This window comes from Leptonotus elevatus, chromosome 20 (assembly GCF_054856555.1).
Source record: "Leptonotus elevatus isolate MCC_2025b chromosome 20, RoL_Lele_1.0, whole genome shotgun sequence".
NCBI lineage: Eukaryota > Metazoa > Chordata > Actinopteri > Syngnathiformes > Syngnathidae > Leptonotus > Leptonotus elevatus.
The window spans coordinates 155,946-173,874 of record NC_141258.1 but is presented as its reverse complement, the minus strand read 5'-3'; the positions used below and the strand labels follow the sequence as shown (position 1 = coordinate 173,874).

At 53.9% G+C, this 17,929-nt stretch overlaps 3 protein-coding genes across 5 annotated transcripts; all 3 read left to right on the top strand.

Annotated features, from left to right (window-relative positions):
• Window positions 1–857: 857 nt before the first annotated feature.
• Window positions 858–7,872, top strand: kctd2 (potassium channel tetramerization domain containing 2). Of its 2 annotated transcripts, XR_015091549.1 has the most exons (7): window positions 880–1,407; window positions 2,028–2,136; window positions 2,227–2,318; window positions 2,400–2,495; window positions 3,042–3,167; window positions 3,454–6,031; window positions 6,133–7,872. XR_015091549.1 is itself a non-coding variant. In XM_086063770.1 (6 exons), exons 1-6 carry the CDS (start codon window positions 1,102–1,104, stop codon window positions 3,481–3,483), a joined length of 759 nt encoding a protein of 252 aa, XP_085919896.1. In that variant the 5' UTR covers window positions 858–1,101; the 3' UTR covers window positions 3,484–7,872. The 2 variants fall into 2 exon arrangements, 1 of the variants encoding a protein (XP_085919896.1); XM_086063770.1 differs by having other exon boundaries at window positions 858–1,407; window positions 3,454–7,872.
• A 10-nt stretch (window positions 7,873–7,882) lies between these two features.
• On the top strand, window positions 7,883–12,307 carry slc16a5a (solute carrier family 16 member 5a). Of its 2 annotated transcripts, XM_086063765.1 has the most exons (6): window positions 7,883–8,221; window positions 9,237–9,566; window positions 10,254–10,397; window positions 10,515–10,821; window positions 10,985–11,484; window positions 11,550–12,307. In XM_086063765.1, the coding sequence occupies exons 2-6, from the start codon at window positions 9,299–9,301 to the stop codon at window positions 11,777–11,779; spliced, it is 1,449 nt and encodes a 482-aa protein (XP_085919891.1). In that variant the 5' UTR covers window positions 7,883–8,221; window positions 9,237–9,298; the 3' UTR covers window positions 11,780–12,307. The 2 variants fall into 2 exon arrangements, with proteins under 2 accessions (XP_085919891.1, XP_085919892.1); XM_086063766.1 differs by lacking the exon at window positions 9,237–9,566.
• A 32-nt stretch (window positions 12,308–12,339) lies between these two features.
• Window positions 12,340–17,911, top strand: LOC147156211 (antigen peptide transporter 2-like). The gene is made up of 12 exons (XM_086063759.1): window positions 12,340–12,613; window positions 13,405–13,920; window positions 14,132–14,246; window positions 14,321–14,451; window positions 14,850–15,055; window positions 15,728–15,925; window positions 16,008–16,136; window positions 16,254–16,445; window positions 16,519–16,692; window positions 16,837–17,002; window positions 17,070–17,206; window positions 17,298–17,911. Exons 2-12 carry the CDS (start codon window positions 13,413–13,415, stop codon window positions 17,490–17,492), a joined length of 2,151 nt encoding a protein of 716 aa, XP_085919885.1. The 5' UTR covers window positions 12,340–12,613; window positions 13,405–13,412; the 3' UTR covers window positions 17,493–17,911.
• Window positions 17,912–17,929: the final 18 nt, after the last annotated feature.

Below are 17,929 nucleotides of genomic sequence, written 5' to 3'. Positions count from 1 at the left end.
CGCTGTGACAAGAAAACGGATGCATCGATGAGGGTGACGCACGCATGCCACGCATATTGAAAGTGTAGAAACAAAACAATAAAGAAAAAAATACAAAGATCAGCATTGCAGAGGAATTAAACCCATTTCTAATCTCAGCAACAACAAGAACAAAAAGCTTTGCTAATATGCAAACATACATACAATTGGTATATAAAAATAAAAATAAATCATTAACATCAATATGAATGATACACGATGCATTGTTTTCAGTTAGGAATTAAAACTCAAAATGGCCGTCTTACTCGGTGAAATGACGCACTCTGCTCATTGAAAAGTATTAGACTTTGGATCATTGTAATTTGATTTGTTAGGATTATTTTGATTTCAAAATGTTATGAAATGTCGTTTGACCACTATAGCAATCTGCCTGGTTTGTATGCTAGTCACAGGCAAAAGCAATACAATATGCCATTTGTTTTGACCGTGTAAAGGAAGCATTTGTATTGCGGACATATCAGAAATGTCCAGTTCATCCAAATGTCAACAGAGACATTTACATTTAGGGTCAATGAATAATAAATCACCAGGGTAATGCAGCGAGAAAACTTTTCTTTATTTCAAAGAATTTGGCACAGATGACATTTTACAATAAATAGTTGAACATTTGGAGGGGAATTAGACATTTTCATTTTGAGTAAATAAAATTTGCCAAATAGTAACAGAAGATTACAGTAATCCGAAAGAACAATTTATATAAACTATTCCTGAATGTTGTGATAAGACTTTTTAGCTTCGCATCACCCCCTTCTTCTTCTTCTACGCTTCATCCCGCGTAAGACGACGCAACGATGCCACCCGCAGGTGAAATGTAAAACTGCAACTCGCCAGCTGCCCCGCGTTTCACGGTTCCGTCGACGTCCCAACCCGGAAGTGTTGCGTTTGCGCGAACGACGTCAAATGTAGCGGGCGAGACGTGTCCGCTGACGTCACCAGGCTCCCCGCGCACGGTGCGGTCTGCGTCACAGTCGACGACGTGTTGCGCTACGGCGGCGGACGGGAAGCAGTCGCGGTGCTTTGTGGCTGCGCCGTTTCCGAAGCGTCGTCAGCGAGAGCGACGTCATGGCCGAGCTGCAGATGCTTGAAGCGGCCGAGCAGGCGGACCAGCAGCAACAGCAGCACCGCGACGTCGTCCGCGGCTCGGCTCGCCTGCCGCCGCTCGGGCCGGCGACGATGGCGGCGACGGCGGCTGCTGCTGGCGGCCGCCCGCCGCCCAAGGGCAGCTCCGCTTCCGAGCCGGGCCCGCGCTGGATTCGCCTCAACGTGGGCGGGACCTACTTCGTCACCACCAGGCAGACTTTGTGCAGGGAGCCCAAGTCGTTCCTGTTCCGACTGTGCCAGGACCACCCGGACCTGGACTCCGACAAAGTGAGCCTGCCCGATCAACCGCTCGGATCCCCGACCGAGGCCTGCCAGTTCACTGGCTCCTTATTTATTGATGAATGTATTTGTTTTTTTGACTGCACTACGATGTTGTCTTGTGTCGTAGACGCAATCGTCACAATTGTACCGAAGCCCGTTGCTAACAAATCAGGAAAGAACGGAAAAAGTTCTATACGGTATGTTGTGAGGTGTTCAATACATGAGAAGGTTGACTTCCGCATGGGCCCAACAAAACCAAGCGATTCCTTCCGCTTCAGGTGACTGGCGAGGCATACGCAGGTATGTTCTTCTTCTTCTTGAACCTTTTGAAAGGCTCGACTCGGCGGCTGCGTCACTTGACGACTTTGATTGAGGACGCAAAGATGTCCGCCAGCGATCCGAGCGGCGAGGAATGGCTTTGTTTTGTTTTGCCCGATGCGGAAGAGCAACTTGTCACCTTCAAATGGGAAAGTTGGCATGTGGCGAAAGTTCAGGTGACAACAACAGCAAACGTGCGCAATGGTGAGAAAGTCATGAGCAGAACGTCGGGACAAGCTAACAGCGGCTCAGGACAGAAGGTCAACAATACATACGCAGCATTTTCACGCTTTGTGTGTTGTGTGCAGGACAGCACGGGCGCTTATTTGATTGACAGGGACCCCACCTACTTCGGGCCCGTCCTCAATTATCTCCGTCACGGGAAGCTCATCATGGACAAGAACCTCGCGGAGGAAGGTAAGATGCGTTCGAAAGCGCCCGCCAAGCACTTGCCCCACCTTTTGTGTGTGTTTGCGCGCGCGTGCGTGCGTGCGTGCGTGTCTTCAGGCGTCCTAGAAGAGGCGGAGTTCTACAACATCGCCTCCCTGGTGCGTCTGGTGAAGGAGCGCATACGGGACAACGAGAACCGCACGTCGCAGGTAGCTACCGTTAGCGCACGCCCGCCGGGCTGCGTTTGCCGCGTCGTCACGGTAACGGCGCCTTTTGCTGACCTCCCGCAGGGCCCCGTCAAACACGTCTACCGCGTCCTGCAGTGCCAGGAGGAGGAGCTGACGCAGATGGTCTCCACCATGTCGGACGGATGGAAGTTTGAACAGGTGAGCCTCACCTGACAGGTGTGAGGAATTGCTGCGAAGTGTCAAGTCGGGTGAGAAGATGTGTGAGGAAACGGGTAGGAAGGCCTGGCGAGACGGGTATGACAAAAGTAAGGTGAGCAGATGTGATCAGGCTGATGACGAGAACGATTGGAGGATGCGCCGCGACGGCTGAGAAGAAATTCCGGAGACAGGTGACCAAACAGGCATGAAGCTAACTGACAAGACGGATATGAAGACGTGACTGAACGGGAATGGCCGCAAGTATGTCAGGTCAGACTGACGCACCTGAATTGATGGGTTTGGAGACGGGTGAGAGGACGGCATGAAGACATGATGAGACATGCTAATGAGCGGTTATGAAGACAAATGAGAAGACGGGTATGAAGGTAGGTGAGAGGATGTTGCGAAGACCAGACGGGTATGAAGACATGCAATCAAATGTGTGAATTGCGAGCTGACACAAACAGGTGCTGAGATGGGTATGGAGACATGTGACAGGTATGATGTGCGTGCGTGACCTCCGGCTTCCCGTTTGTGTCCCATCAGCTGATCAGCATCGGCTCGTCGTACAATTACGGCAACGAGGACCAGGCGGAGTTTCTGTGCGTGGTGTCGCGGGAACTCAACAACGCCGCCAACGGCGTCGTCATGGAGCCCAGCCAGAAGGCCAAGGTGGGTGTCCGCACGGGTCTGATGGGGGGGCCAGCTCTTACTGGATCTTGTCGGAATGGTGGGAGGGGTCTTATGAGGCAGGGCTTTTATGGGGTCCTTCAGGGAATGGGCGCCTAAGGGTTCAACGGATGCTGGGTTCTACGGGGGAGGTCTTACGTGGGCTGGACCTAAAGGGTGGGGGTGGGGGTGGGCCGGCCCTGAGTCGGATGAGCCTTAATGCTTGATGGGGGGGGGGGGGGGGCTTGTATGGGCGGCAGTCACTCAGCCGTCGCTCTTCCGTGTCCAGATCCTGCAGGAACGAGGCTCGCGCATGTGAGGACGCCGTCCCGTCCGCTCACAACACCCCACACAGGCTCCTCCTCCTCCCCCATCCGTCTAATTGGAGCAGATGGGATGTCAACTTCCTGTCCCCAATGGAGGGACGCAAACTGGTGACCGAGGTGGGGACGACCGCGGCGGCACGCCGGCTCCGCCTTTGGATTTCCCCTCGCTGTCACACGTGCACTTTGACCTTTGGCATATCTTCACACGTCTGACTTTGGCCCCACCCCTCATCATCCTCTCGTCACATGACAGTAAGTGAGGAAGCAACGCGGCCGCTCGGGCCAATCACCCGCGGCGCCTTCAACTTGTTCAAACTTTGGGACGAAAACGAGTGGACGACGCCTGACTTTTGTTTTTACTTGTCATTTGTCTGCCGTGGCAAAATGTGCAACAAATGAAATTTGATGAGCAAGTGGCTGCTCCAACATGCTAGCAAGTATACGCTCGCCATTTGGGGAGGGGCGTTAGCAATTAGCATGCTATGTTGCTAACGAGCGTCAAGCGTTGTGAACAGAAAATCTAAAGTTTGCATGTGCGACGTCCGACGTGCTTGTCACGCTAACGTGACAACAAGCCACATGCTATCAGGATGCTACGCATGTTAGCATGCGTAGCATCCGTTAGCATTCCCGCAGGACAGCCGGGAAGAGCAAAAGCAGACGTGACGTAATATAGTGAACGTCCCTCTCTATCGTTTATTTGTGGTTCCTTTTCATATCATTTGGCGAATAACGATAAAGACGCAAATGTTTCTAATGGAGCACATTTTGGATGTGCCCATGCTGAATTGGCCACGCCCATTTCCCAAAAGTTGATGATTTCCAATTTGAGGCATTGATAGACAATCAACGCACTCGTGAGTTGGCAGGCCGACGCAAACGTCGCCTGAACGACGACATCTCGTTTAACGTCCCAAATGACGAGAAGCGCGCACGCTAACGGCACGCTAACGACGCGCTAACGACACGCTGACGGCATGAAATCATTCCGGCGACAATCGGCAGAAGCGTAAAGACGTGCCGTTGTTGCGGCTGGTTGACAAATGGATGCAAATCTCATCCTGGCACTTGAGATCACGGAAGCGTGCAGGCAGGGGTGAGCAAACTGGATCCTCGAGGCCGGCCGGAGTCCTGCAGCTTTTGGATGTTTCCCTTCTCCAACACACCTGATTTGTCATCGGCAAACGATCCTGCTGTTCGGAATCAGCTGTGTCGGAGGAGGGAAAGCTCGGGGACCGGATTTGCCCACCCCTGCTTATTGCCACATCATCCGGAGGCAGCTCGAGCGGCAAAAGATTTTGCGCTTCAGCATTTTCTCTCTGTTGTCTTGTCGCGGGCGTGCGACGCCGTCCCACTCGTCTTCGGGCGAGCGTCGCCGTTGCGTCAAAGCTGCCGATCCAAAAATGCAATCGGCATCTTCGGAAGGCTCACGTTTCATTTGGCACTTCAAGGTGCGTTCAGGATCTTCTGGAAAAGTAGAAGCCAAACGTCCGCTTGTGACTTTTTTGGGAATGCACATGCGGAAGAGCGTCCGGGGGCGACGTGCAAGCGCATCTTCATCATCATCATCTTCCTCTTCATCCGTCCGTGCAGCCGTCCGGCCTCACTGGACAGACGGATGTCCTCTTGCGGCTCTCGTCAGCCACGTTCTAAGTATGCGGTGAGATGGGCGGAGCTACGACGACGGATGGCCGAATTCCGAGCTCCGAACACGAGGAGGCGTGACGGCAGATTGATTGACGGGAGAGACAACCAATCGTTAAGATGATCCACGCGGAAGACAAAACATCCTTGAAGACACCTTGAAGTGTCAAAGTGATCATTTTTTAAGAAACAATTGTTTCCTTTTGAACGACAACAAGCGGCCGCCATTCAGACGTTTGTATCGATTCAAAGAAATCCAACTGACCGATCAAATGATGTGAACGCGTTGACATTTTGTCGATCCATTTCTGTCTTGAAGTGGATTCGGAGTCGCTGGTGTGTAAAAAGTCGACGTGTCCTTTTGAATAGTCGGGCCGCGCCATCTGCCGTCTTTCGCCATCTGCTTATCTTGCGCTCACGCGGTTGCTCGTGGGCTCGCTTAACTCCGGCGCGCGCTAACGGACGATGAGCCGCACGCCGGCCGACAGAAGGTCCCAACGTGGCCGTCTCGCGTGCGCGCGCGCGCTCGTGTCTTTTGTGTCTTTGACGTCTTGCACATTTTGTCCACTTCAAAGTCTTTTGCTGCGGTGCAACTCTTCAAACTTTCTGGCCATAAACTTTGTCTTTGCAAAGCGGACTCTTCAGCTTCTTGTGCGTTGAAGGCGAAACGGGTGAATGACGGCTCTGGAGACGCGTTATTAGCGCCGCGCGGCTCCAGCGGTGCGAAGGCCGCGATGAAGGCAAGCGCACCGATCGGAAATGATGACAGGAAGACGCGCGGCGGAAGGGACGATGGGACAAAACGAGTCGGCGACAAGGTGAAGCTAAGCGACGAGGCCGGTGAGAACGGCGGTCAAACGGGCAGCTGGCAAAAAAGACGGGTATGGAGACATCCAGGTAAGATGATGGCAGAAAGACCGCCGACAGGAAGTGAGCCAGCCTGCGTATGCAGCGTTTCCCACACATTTGAATTTGAAATCGACTTATTTCCACCGCAGCCTCGTACCCGGCTCGTTGTCGGCGAGCGTTTCCATTCCAGCCGAGCGCATCGGAAGTGGACTCGCGCCGACGTTGGGCCGGAGCGAGCCCGGGACATGACGTCAAACACCGCGGCAGTTGATTGGGCGGGGCCGGTCCTGTGATGTCATCAGTAGTGGACATCGGCGGGGGCGGGGCAGCTGACCAGCCGCGTCCTTTTCGACGACTTCGACTTTGGACTTTTTCTTGCTCGTTAGGTTGCGTTCTCACCCGCGCTCGTCAACCAGGTCCCTCGTGCCGTCCAATCATCTCGCCCAGCCAGCCACTCGTGTCTTGTCCAGGTGTCTCGTTGTCTTGTCAGTTGGCTTCTCTTTCGGCCCCGCCGTCCGCACCAAAGCCCGTTTCAATGTATCCTCACAAGTTTCTTAGCGTTTAGGCCGTCGGTCCACACGATGGCGCTGTTTCGAAGCTTGGAAGCGATGACTTTTGAAAGCGATGACTTTTGAAAGCGATGACTTTTGAAAGCGGCTTCCAGAGTGGACAGCTCTCGAACGTCCGCGTCCGTCATATGCAGGACACGCCTCCAGCCATGACGGAACGGTCGCAGCTCGGCGACGACGCCCTGTCGCAGATCGATGACGTACGCGCCAATTCTCGCTAGAACCGTCGGTCTGTCAACAACAATGGCGGATAGCCGTGTCGTCGTTTTGTTTGGCCTCCTCCGCTTTCTTCTGCTTTTGCAGCAAAACATTTGACTTCTCTTGTGTTCGTCTTTTTCAGGTTGTTTCGATACAAAGCCGCGTTCGTTCTGTGGATTGCAATAAAGTTAGAAAAAAAGTGTTCGTCTTATTCGCTCATTCTTCTTCTATGCTTTCCGTTAACTCCCTGTGGCTGCGCTACAGCGCCACCAAGGTTATTTTAGTTAACTAACGAAAAAACTAAATTCAAAAAACAATTTAGTTAACGAAATAAAAACAAATGCTTTTCAAAAAAAAGACAAATAATTGGTAAATAATAATTTTCTTACTAACTCAAACTAAGCATTCATGAACTCCAACTAATAAAAACAAACTAAAATGAACAATTCCAAAACGATCAACAAGCCTTCGCGCCACTCCAGACTTCGACATTCCAGCCGTTAAGCGTCCTCAGCGTCGTCTTTTGGACGCGCAAGTCTTGAAATGCGCGTCCAAGGTTTATTTGAGGAACGACTTTTTGCTTCCGTCTGGACGGGATCTTCGTCTCCGGGTTTTGTTCAGTCTTTGTTGGATCATTGTTGTTCTTGTATTTTGTCGTTACTTTGATTCTTGGGGTCTTTTCAGAACTTTGTTAGTTTCCTTTATTTAGAGTTTGACCCGTTTAATGTTTTTTGTGGAACAAAATGGCGTTGTGTATTTTGCGCCTCCTGCATTCGGGTCCTTCCGCGCCAGCTCACGTGACGAGGATTCTTTTGTATCAATCTGTCGTCGTTCCTCATGTTGACGTCGGTTGTGGGTGGTCGGAGTCACTCGGACTTCATCCAACTCGAAGAGCTCCAATTTCACCTGCTTTTAGTTGTGTTGAATTTCATTATTTGATGTCATTCAAATGTCGCAACTCAAACGAACTCATTCATGACGAGTGATTCGCCTTCAAACGTGTCCTGCATCTCCTTCGAGTTCTAGAGATGTTTTGTTTTGTTCTCTGTCTGGTTCGCCAGCATTCAGTTGTGAGATGGGAGGAGATTGAGCTCTTTATGCTTGTCATGCTCTGACCACAGAGCAGCCCCCCCCCCCCCCCCCCCCGAGGTCTCATCTTACTGGAAGGATCTTGAAATAGCATCTGGAATCCCATCTTGCAATCTGCTCATGCAGATCTTGTTTTTGCATGATGTTCTCGGCTGTGCGTGTGCGTGTGAGGAAGCCTATCGATCACGTTGACCTACATGTGATGTGAGAGGGGGGGGGGGGGCTGGGGGGGGGCCTTGGGGTGCCCCACCCTCGCCCCCCGCGCAGGCCTGCCAGTTCGCTCCCTTCCCCCCAAACTCGCCCATCCCTTGTCGGTCGGCTCGTCTTTTGGCTCCGCGACGTCGAACAAACGACGACCGAGGAGGACCCGAGACGAGAGGAAGTGAGTGAGCACGCTTGTCTGATGCCTTTGTCTACTTCCGGCTTGCAATTGCTCCACTTCCTGCTCGTCCCAACTCGCCAGTTGCTTTATTATTGTCGCTTTTTCGCCTTGCAGGCGCTTTCAGGTCGAGCGTATGACGTCACGGCGTCGTCACGAGCACGGAAGGAAAAGCAAAAACATTTGTGCTTCAAATGCGCGCGAAAGAGAAGAGGTCAAAAGTCACGAGCGAATAGTAGCGATCTCGATGACGTCATAGTGTTGCCTCCGTTCCCACGCTGCAGCGCAGATCGCGGATGCTGATTTCCACAACAACTAGCAGCTCTACAATCGGAAAAAGAGACAAATAATAATCATAAGAAGAAGAAGAAACATGATAGTTTGTAAGGGAAGCGTCAACACGCTTAATGTGCTGTAATAAAGCTTAAAGCTGCCCAATTGCCCCACAATAGCCTTTTGATCTGAGCATTCATGACTGAAACGTCTTCTATTTCGTAGATGAACACTTTACGTGTTCACAAATTGGACTCCGAATCAGACTGGATTTGGGTGCAATTTCTGTCTGCGGATGACGTCATTGTAGCGCGATATTGCAGACATACAGATGACCTGATCCACAATTTTGCTTGGCGTCCATGTATATTTTCCTGCGAATGCAGAACGGCCTAAAAGAGGAGCTAAATTGTTGTTCTCGGTCGAAAAGTGAGACCTGATTTTGACGGCACTTCCAAGACCGTCACAATGTTTTGTTCCAGGACGACGGAAGCGCCCAAGCTCGCAAGGCAAAGGGCAGATTGGTTGCTTTCACCAAAAACGCCGCTCGCTGACCTCAACGCAAGAAAACGAACTTTTCGTGAAAGAAACATTTCAAGCCAAAACGATGCTCATATATATATATATTTTCTCCTGCTTTTTTTTTTGCTTCTTTAAACTATAAAACAAGAAAAGGAAGCGTGGACTTCTTGCAAGTGCTGTTGCTTGTCCTTACGGTTCTTTGACTTTGTTGGTCCGGTTGAAGGCACCATGACCAGCAGAGGAGGCGACAGCAACCGGAGCCTCACCGGCGCCCCCTAGCGCACAATGAGCAACGAGGAACCCGGGCATGCGGGCGGCGCGCACTGCAGCGGGACGGCCGCAGAAAGTCGGGATGACGAAAGGCGAGCTTCGGCCCCGGACGGCGGCTGGGGCTGGGTGGTGCTGCTCGCCACCGTGCTGGTTCTGGCGCTGACGCTGGCCTTCCCGGCCTGCGTGGGCATTTTCTACAGCGACCTGCAGAAGGATTTCAACGCCTCCAACAGCCAAACTTCCTGGGTTCCCGCCATCATGACGGCCGTGCTCCACGCGGGAGGTCGCCAGAACCACTTCACAAACACAAGTTCCACAATTGCTGTCGATTGGCTGGTCGCATCGTAGAAATACAAGCAGCGTGACGTGTGAAGTTGCATAGCGTCCTCATAGCGTTCATTGCAGCATAAATGGAGAGAGTCGTATGAATGGACGCTTTTAAAGATGGAGGTCGGTCGATGGTCTCGTAAAGATGGCGGCGTCGCATGTAGGTCAGGGCTCACCAACGGGCACCAGGCAGCCCCCAAGAACCGAATGAGGAGCCCAGCTGAAGTGAGATGAGTCCAATTTGCTTTTGGGTGTTTTTACAAGCAAACTTGTCAATTTGAATGCGGCAAGACTAAGACAACTTGGGAGAGTTCAAAGGTGACGGCATAGTTTTGGTAGAGATGATTTACCCACAAACACATTTGTTGTTTCACGAGTGTGTATGTAACTGGGAAGCTTTTAGCATTCATTGGTACCCAAGAAGTATCTCTCACTTTCCCCAAAGTTGGTGAGCTCTGCCTGGCATGGAGGTGCGAGTACAAAGTATGCGCTCGTGGCGATGGACCAGAACAATTGGAGTCGTGGGAGGGATCCAATATCGAGAGTAGGCTAGTCCGTGTCCATCCGGTACAAGTTGGGACAAAGTAGCTCGCATAGTGTAGATGCTAGCTTAGCCTTAGCTAGCTTGTGTTTGTGTTTTCAGGCCCCGTGTGCAGCGTTTTGGTGGAGCGACTGGGATGCCGAGCGACCGTCATGTTGGGCGGGGTCCTGAGCGGGCTGGGGATGGCCGCCAGCTCCTTCACGCGCTCCATCGGCCAGCTCTATGTCACGGCCGGCGTCGTCACCGGTGAGCCGGCTGGGCGGAGCGGGGCGGGCCGGGGCGGGGCGGGGCGGGGCCCAACCTGACGCTTATTAGCGAGTCTCGCTCGAGATGTTTCTTCTTTTTCTTTGCGTCTGCTTCCAGGCTTGGGTTTCTGCTTGAGTTTCCAGCCGGCCGTGACCCTCCTGGGTCAGTACTTTGTACGGCGCCGCGCCTTCGCCAACGCCGTCTCATCCACGGGTACAGCGCTGGGCTTGTGTACACTTCCGGCGCTGGCCAACTTCCTGCACGGCGAGCTGGGCTGGAGGGGAAGCTTCCTGGTTTTGAGCGCCGTCTTGCTCAACTGCTGCGTGTGCGGCGCCGTCATGCGGCCTCTGGAACGGGAGCCGACCAAGCCGGCGCCGGCGGGCCACCAACCGTCGTCCGGCTCGGGCTGCGTCGGCACGTCTAGGTGAGGGACGCCGGTCATGTGACTCATTCATATACATTCCCGAGCAATTTGATTGGCACCCAACACACAAAGCGGCGAACCAATGGCGAGCTCGCCAGCCGCTAAGCTGAGCCAACAGCCTCCGACGCCACACTGTGATTGGCTGACTTTGCGCCCTCAACAGGATTTCGGCTTGCGTGCGCAAGCACATGGCCCTGGACCAGCTGCAGCACAACCGGCGCTACCGCGTCTACGCCGTGGCCATCACGTGGAGCATGCTGGGCTTCGTGGTGCCGCTGATCTACCTGGTGCCGTACGCCACCGCCAATGGCATGTCGGCGGACCGGGCGGCGTCCCTGCTCTCCGTCCTGGGCGTGGTCAACATGGTGGTGCGGCCGCCCGTCGGCGCCGTCTTCAGCCTGCCGTGGTTCCGGGGGCGCCACGTGTACGTGTTCTCGGGCGCGCTGCTGCTCAACGGGCTGAGCAACGGCGTGTGCTGCCTGGGGCCCGCCTTCCCGGTGCTGCTGACCTACGTGCTGCTCTACGGGCTCTCCATGAGCGTGGTGGGCTCGCTCATGTACACCGTCCTCATGGACGTGGTGGACATGAGCCGCTTCGCCTCGGCGCTCGGCCTGCTCTCCGTCATGGAGAGCGTCACGCTGCTCGTCGGACCGCCGCTGGCCGGTAAGAATGACGTTGGGATGACCTGGGCGGGGCACTTACCCAAGATGACTGTGGAAAACCCGCAGGGATCCTGGTGGACTCTACGGGCCAGTACTTCTACGTCTTCCTGACCTGCAGCGCCGTCGTGTCCTCGGCCGCCATCTTCCTCGCCACTGCCTTTTGGTGGATGGATGCCGGCGAGCGTGCCGCCATGGCGGCGACAACAGGAAGCGCAGGGCAAGAAGATGGCTGTCAATCAAATGATGAACTCCTTTCGAGTCGCTTGTCGTCTGCAGGCCGCCAGGTGGCGCTCTGACATCAACAAAACAAGCTGATTTGTGCTCATGACATTTCAAGCTTCTACACGCACCATAAAAAAAACAACTGAGATTGTTATGATGATTTATTACTTAATGGCATTGTTTTAAGCTCACTCATCTTATTTCAAAATGATCATTAACATCTGATTGCAGTCATTTTATAATCTTGTTATTTTCACCCAATTTTAATGTTTAATCTTCTCTTTTTCGCTATTTTCATCTTCGTACCGTAATATGATGATATCATCTTTTATGAGAAGCCACAAATTGCAAACTCATTTTTATTTTTTAATGTTATAATAGTATTAACATTCCAATGCTTTATCTTTCGTGTGCAGTATTTTCTATCGTTAAGTCCGATTTGTCAATGACGTCATCGCCTCCATATGTCCCGGATGTTGGACTTCATGTTCTCAATGCTTTTGAACATGAAATCATTCTCAGTTAAATCAACACAAAATCATTACGATTTGATTCTGAATAATCTCCTTGTTTTAAATGAGTAAACGCCCACTTTACGAGGAGTAACTACTTCCGGCAACCGTTTCTTTTTTTCTTTCTTCAACTTCCGCCTCGTGTTTTTCTGCCTTCCAGTCGTCCGTGACGTTTGTTTGAATCGCTGAGATTCGACCTAAAATAATTCGAATATTCTTCATCAGAACAAATTCAACATGCGCTGTCTGACGTGTTGCAAACATTAGTTGACAACAGAAAGGGCAAGAAGAAGAATGTGGAGCAAAAGTGTTGCTCGAGCAAAGTGAAAGTGAAAGTGAAAGTGGGACCAAGTTGAGCAGGAACTCGATCAAGGTCGACCTTCGTGTTCTGTGAAGGTGAGCGAGTCTCAAAAACGGGTTTTGTGACATTTCTCAAGTGCCGCCGACCGATTTCTCGATGTCACGGATAATAAGGCTTGTTTTCAACTTGCTTCTTCGGAGTTTTGTTGTTTGAAGTTGAAGTTTTGTTGATCTTCGTCTTTTCCCCCAAATTCACTTGAAGAAAAAGCAAAACATTCCAAATGGGTTTTACTCGTTGGGGTGACCCCCCCCCCCCCCCCCTTTGGGATCATTTGCGTTCTTTTTCCTAACACCAAACAAGCTTTCAAACTTTTTCCTCTCCAATAAGTTTTCAGACTTTTTTTTTTTTTAAACAACAACACAAAAACCTTTTTAATGAATGAAAATGTTCGACATCTGATTGAATTCGATTTATTTGCAATTTACTCAAACACAGAAATTCACGAGTTATTTCCAGAAGGCTACTTTCCATCAGTTTCGTCCGCTGGCCACGATAACAGCAATAAAATACAAAAACAGAAGTACAGACACACAAGTCGTAAAAGCAGAATAGGATTGGACCGCACCGGTCTTGACACTTTGCTGCTAAGAATGGAAACTAACAATCCAGTCCATTACGAATACGCATCAGAACCAGACAACCGGTTCCGCGTTGACGCGAATATGAAGCCACTTGCTCTTCAAATGTTGTGACGCGTCTAATCCGATGTGCTAGTTCCATTCCCGGACATCAAATCAAGCCTTCGGACAGCATCGCGGCTCACATTCCTGCGATTCGTGCCGACGATGACGCAACGGCGACTGAAGCCGCGTTGACCTTTTTGCAGGCGTCGCCATGTCTTCAGTCCTGCTTTGTGGTGTCCTGCTGCTCTTTGTGGACGCGGGGCTCACGTGGGCCCTGTGGCGCGGCCTGCTGCTGGCGAGGGGCGTCGGGATCGGCGTCGGGATCGGCATCGGCATCGGCATCGGTGCGGCGGAGCAGTGGGCCGCCGCCGCGCTCAAGTGGGCGCTGCTGCACGCCATGACGCGCGCAGCGGTCGGCAAGAAGAAGCAGCGGGCGCCGCTGAGCCGGCTGGCCGCCCTGCTCGTCCTCTTGCCGCTCGTCCTCCGGCTGAGGGCGGAGCCTGCGGGGCCCCCCGAGGTGGGCGCTCTGCTGCGGCTGGCGCTGTGCTCGGCGTCGAGTTGCCTGATTTGGGAGGCGGGCTTCAGCGGCGGCGGCGTGACGCGAGAGGGCGAGCCGGCGCCGGACGCTCGCCGCCTGCTCGCCAGGTTGCTTCACGACTTCACCCCCGACTTCCTCTTCCTCACCGCCGGCTTGGGCTTCATCATCCTCACCGTGGCCTGTAAGTTGAGCGCGCGGCCTCGGAAATGCATTCACTGAGAAAGAAATCCAATCCCAATACAAAAAAGTTGTAACATCAACATTCAGTGTCAACGCAATCATTTTTGCACTAAGGGGAACGTTTTGGGGGATTGTCGTCTTTTGAAAATGTGCTGAAAAAACATTTTCAAATCAGAGCCAGACGTTTGTAAAGTGTTGTCGTTTGTGGCCAGGCGACACGTGCGTCCCGCTGCTGCAGGGCCGAGTGACGGACATGCTCCGAGGCGCAACGCTGGACTCCGCCTTTTACTCGGCGCTGGCAACGCTGGCGTGCTTCTCTGCGGGCAGGTAACCTCGCCTCGCCGTCGCCCGGCAACAAAGCAAGCAAGCGAGTCGCCGGCTGACCCGATGGTTGCCGGCAGCTGCGTTTTCTCCGGCCTGAGGTCGGGATTCTTCAAGATGACGCACGCTGGGCTGGACAAGCGCCTGAAGGTGGCGCTGTTCCGCAGGTTGCTGGCCCAAGAAGTGCTCTTCTTCCAGGAGAACCAACCAGGTGAGCGCCGCCGCCGCCGGACGTTTGGTGAGCTGCCGTCGTGCCAGTCCGGCTCATTGTCGCCTTGACATGCGAGCGAGCCCACTTCCGCTTTGAGTTGCGAGCGCAGACTTGACATACGCGTGCCGTGTGACAGCTTTTTGTATTCAGTAGTTTTTTATTTTCCATTCAAATGTAACAAAAATGTGTGTTTTTTCTTCGCGAGGGACGTTCGATAGCACTTTCCTCAACTGACACCAGTTGCGAGGATTCACTCCAGTTCCATATCAAACGTCAATGACCAAAATGGCAGACAACTGTTGACGAAAGACTTTTGTGACTTGGCGTCGGTCTGGAAAAAGTGCTGTGGAGCGTTCCGAGTCGAAAGTTGCCTCATCGGCGTGTGTGTCACGTGACAGGAAGTCTTTGCTCGCGCCTGCACTCGGACGTGCACCGGATGGGCCTGACGGTGGCGCTGAACGCCAACGCCATGCTGCGCAGCTCGCTCAAGACGGTCCTGATGCTGGCGGCCATGTTGTGTCTGTCGCGTGAGCTGACGGCGCTGGCGTGCGTGGAGATCCCCGTCATGGCCGCGCTGCAGAGGCAACAAGTCCGATGGCAAAAGGTCAGCCCACTTGCTGCCGGAACTCGCGCACTTGTAGGATAACGTCGGCCGACCGGGTACTTGGAACTCGGGTTCGTTTGCAGGACCGGGACACGTGAGACGAACTCGGTGACGTGCACGCGGGATTTACGAATTGAGCGCAAATGCAAGCGAGCTCGCTAACGGACTCCAGAGGACTGGACTCGCTAGCGAGACGCGGTTCCAAAGTGTGTATGAGACGTGATCGATGAGGCGTATCCTGCCCGTGCAAGCGGTTGAAGTCACAGGGCAGCCATCTTGCTCCTCCCATCTGGCGAGCACACCACTGTATGAACTATACAGCTGGTAGGCAGTTGGAATCGGGCCGGAGGCGGCGTGGGGGGGTTGGCGCCAGGGTGGTCGCGGTTTTTGGTCACGCTATGTGCCTTTTTCTTTATTAATGTTATTAATATTCGATTTGGCAGAAGCATCGTTTGTTGAATTATGGTAATAGTTTGCTTTATATTTATACAAGTTGTAAAATGTCCGCTGAAGTACGGTCTCAAATGTTCTCCAATTTCCATCCTGTAAATGTATCGGATGGTATGCCGAGAAACGTTTGTCGGGAGGAGCAATATGGCGGCCTGGCGGCTTCAAAAGTCCGGGCCTGTCGGCTGCCAGTCAAATATTGAGATGAGCGATCCCGCCTGGCAGGACGCGAAGGAGGAGGAGCAGGACAGCCTGGCTCGCCTCAAAGAGCTGAGTCATCAGTCGCTGGGCGGAATCCGCATCGTCCGACGCTTCCACGGCCAACGGGACGAAGGCCAAAGATTCCGTGCAGAACTGGAACGGCTGCGAGACATCGGCGTGCGAGCCGGACGGCGCAGAGCCGCCTTTCACTTCCTGCGGCGGGTGAGCGAGGCGTCTCCGCGCCCACCGGCGCGCCGATAGCCACCGAGCTCGTTTGCTCACGCGTGTGCCGTCCGTCCGTCAGCTGGGCGGTTTGGCGACCAAGACGACGATGCTGCTGGCGGCTCGCCGGCTGGTGTCCGCCGGCCATCTGAGCATCGGGACGCTCCTCACCTTCTTGTTGTTCCGCAAGCCCATGTCGCACAACCTCAAGGCGAGTCCGTCACGCTCGCCAACCTTCAGCGGTTGACGCCGCGTTGGGCTCACGACGACCTCTCGTAAGTGGACAAAAGCCGTTTTGACCTTGTTGACTGTCGCGGACGGCGCGCAGGAGATTCTGGTGTGCTGCGGCGACACGCTGGCCACGCTGGGCATCATCTCCAAAGTCTTCGGCTACCTGGACCGCTCGCCCAGATGTCGAGCGGACGGCCGCCTGGCACCCGACACTCTGCGGGGTCGCGTCGTCTTCCACGAGGTCACCTTCGGCTACCCGTCGGCGCCGCGCCAACGACCGGCGCTGAAGGTAAGCCGAGGGCCGTCGAGCGTTGTCGTCCCGCCGCCGCCGCTCGCTCGCTCAGTCCGACTTTTTGGCTCAGGACGTGTCGCTGGTGCTGGAGGCGGGAAAGGTGACGGCCCTGGTGGGCCCGTCAGGTAGCGGCAAGACGTCCTGCGTGGGACTCGTCAAGCGGCTGTACGAGCCTCAGCGCGGGAACATCCTGCTGGACGGACAACCGCTGCACGCCTATAGCAACGCCTACCTGCAGCGAAAGGTACCACGAGGCACGCGAGTCTCCAAAATCATCTTCCGTCAAGTCCCATTTTCATTCGGATGTTTTGATGACGAGGCTGCAAGTTGTCAGCCCAAACGAGCGCCGGCGTCACATGTGTGCGTGTGCGTGTGCGCTGGTCTTCAGGTGGTTTCGGTTCCCCAGAATCCAGTTCTGCTGCGCGGCTCGCTGCGCTACAACCTGCAGTACGGCCTGCGGGTCCCCCTGGACATGCGGCGGGTGCGAGAGCTCGCCGCCAAGATCAAAGCGGACGGGCTGCTGGCCAAGCTGGAGGCGGCGGACGAGGACGCGGGTACGCCGGCCGAGCGCGGCGCCGCGTCCCGACCTCGCTCCGCTCACTTCCTGTCTTTGTGGCGCAGACGTGGGCGAGGGCGGGGCTCACCTGTCGGAGGGCGACAAGCAGAGCGTGGCGCTGCTGAGGGCTCTGCTGCGAGAACCTGCCGTGCTCATCCTGGACGAGGCCACCAGCCACATGGACGCACACGCGCAACACGCCGTCAGTCACGCACACGTCGGGCGCAACTTTGCAATTAAGAGGCACTTTTCCGATAACTTGCTCCTTATGTGCCCCCCCCCCCCCCCATCAGGTTCTGGATTTGGTGATGGGGTGCGGGTGCACGGTCCTGATGGTGGCGCACGACCTGGCCAGCGTGGAGCGTGCCGACCGCGTGGTCTTCATGGAGGACGGCGTGGTGACGGAGGAGGGGACGCACGCGCAGCTGATGGCCAGCGGGGGGCGCTACCAGCGACTGAGGGAGGAGCTCTTCCACCACCGACCGTGACCTCATGTGATCCCGAGGCCGTCCCGTCCGACGTGTGCGAGCTTCCCGCCCAAAAGCAAGTCGTGATGACAAACACGCAAGCTCCCTGCAAGCCGGTCCGGATTTGAACCCACAACCTCTGAAGTACGAGCTGTTGGGACGATGACGTTTGTTTCAAAGCGTCACAACAATTTGCATCCGCCGACAAAAGTGCTTGACGTGGATTCGAGTCGACCTCCCGAGCTCATTTGCATACAATCGTTCATCAATCAAAAGTGATTTGTTCTCGGTTGCGCAAGATCAAACGTGCAAACCTGATCACAGTTCCCGTTTTCGAAAAAAAAAAAATCCAATCGTTTTTCAATTGCAAGATGTCGGAATGCGGTCAATGTGATTTTTGTGTTTGTTTGTGAGAAAATAAAATTGACGCCATTTTGACAGTTTTGCGTGCATGTGTT

Excerpts from the sequence above, each read along its gene's own strand:
- kctd2 (XM_086063770.1), top strand. The coding sequence starts at position 1,102 with ATGGCCGAGCTGCAGATGCTTGAAGCGGCCGAGCAGGCGGACCAGCAG. Across the intron at positions 2,319-2,399 it reads ACGAGAACCGCACGTCGCAG|GGCCCCGTCAAACACGTCTA; the intron begins GTAGCTACCGTT and ends GACCTCCCGCAG. Across the intron at positions 3,168-3,453 it reads AGCCCAGCCAGAAGGCCAAG|ATCCTGCAGGAACGAGGCTC; the intron begins GTGGGTGTCCGC and ends TTCCGTGTCCAG.
- slc16a5a (XM_086063765.1), top strand. The coding sequence starts at position 9,299 with ATGAGCAACGAGGAACCCGGGCATGCGGGCGGCGCGCACTGCAGCGGG. Across the intron at positions 9,567-10,253 it reads GGCCGTGCTCCACGCGGGAG|GCCCCGTGTGCAGCGTTTTG; the intron begins GTCGCCAGAACC and ends TTGTGTTTTCAG. Across the intron at positions 11,485-11,549 it reads CGTCGGACCGCCGCTGGCCG|GGATCCTGGTGGACTCTACG; the intron begins GTAAGAATGACG and ends GAAAACCCGCAG.
- LOC147156211 (XM_086063759.1), top strand. The coding sequence starts at position 13,413 with ATGTCTTCAGTCCTGCTTTGTGGTGTCCTGCTGCTCTTTGTGGACGCG. Across the intron at positions 14,247-14,320 it reads GCGTGCTTCTCTGCGGGCAG|CTGCGTTTTCTCCGGCCTGA; the intron begins GTAACCTCGCCT and ends GGTTGCCGGCAG. Across the intron at positions 16,693-16,836 it reads ACGCCTACCTGCAGCGAAAG|GTGGTTTCGGTTCCCCAGAA; the intron begins GTACCACGAGGC and ends GCTGGTCTTCAG.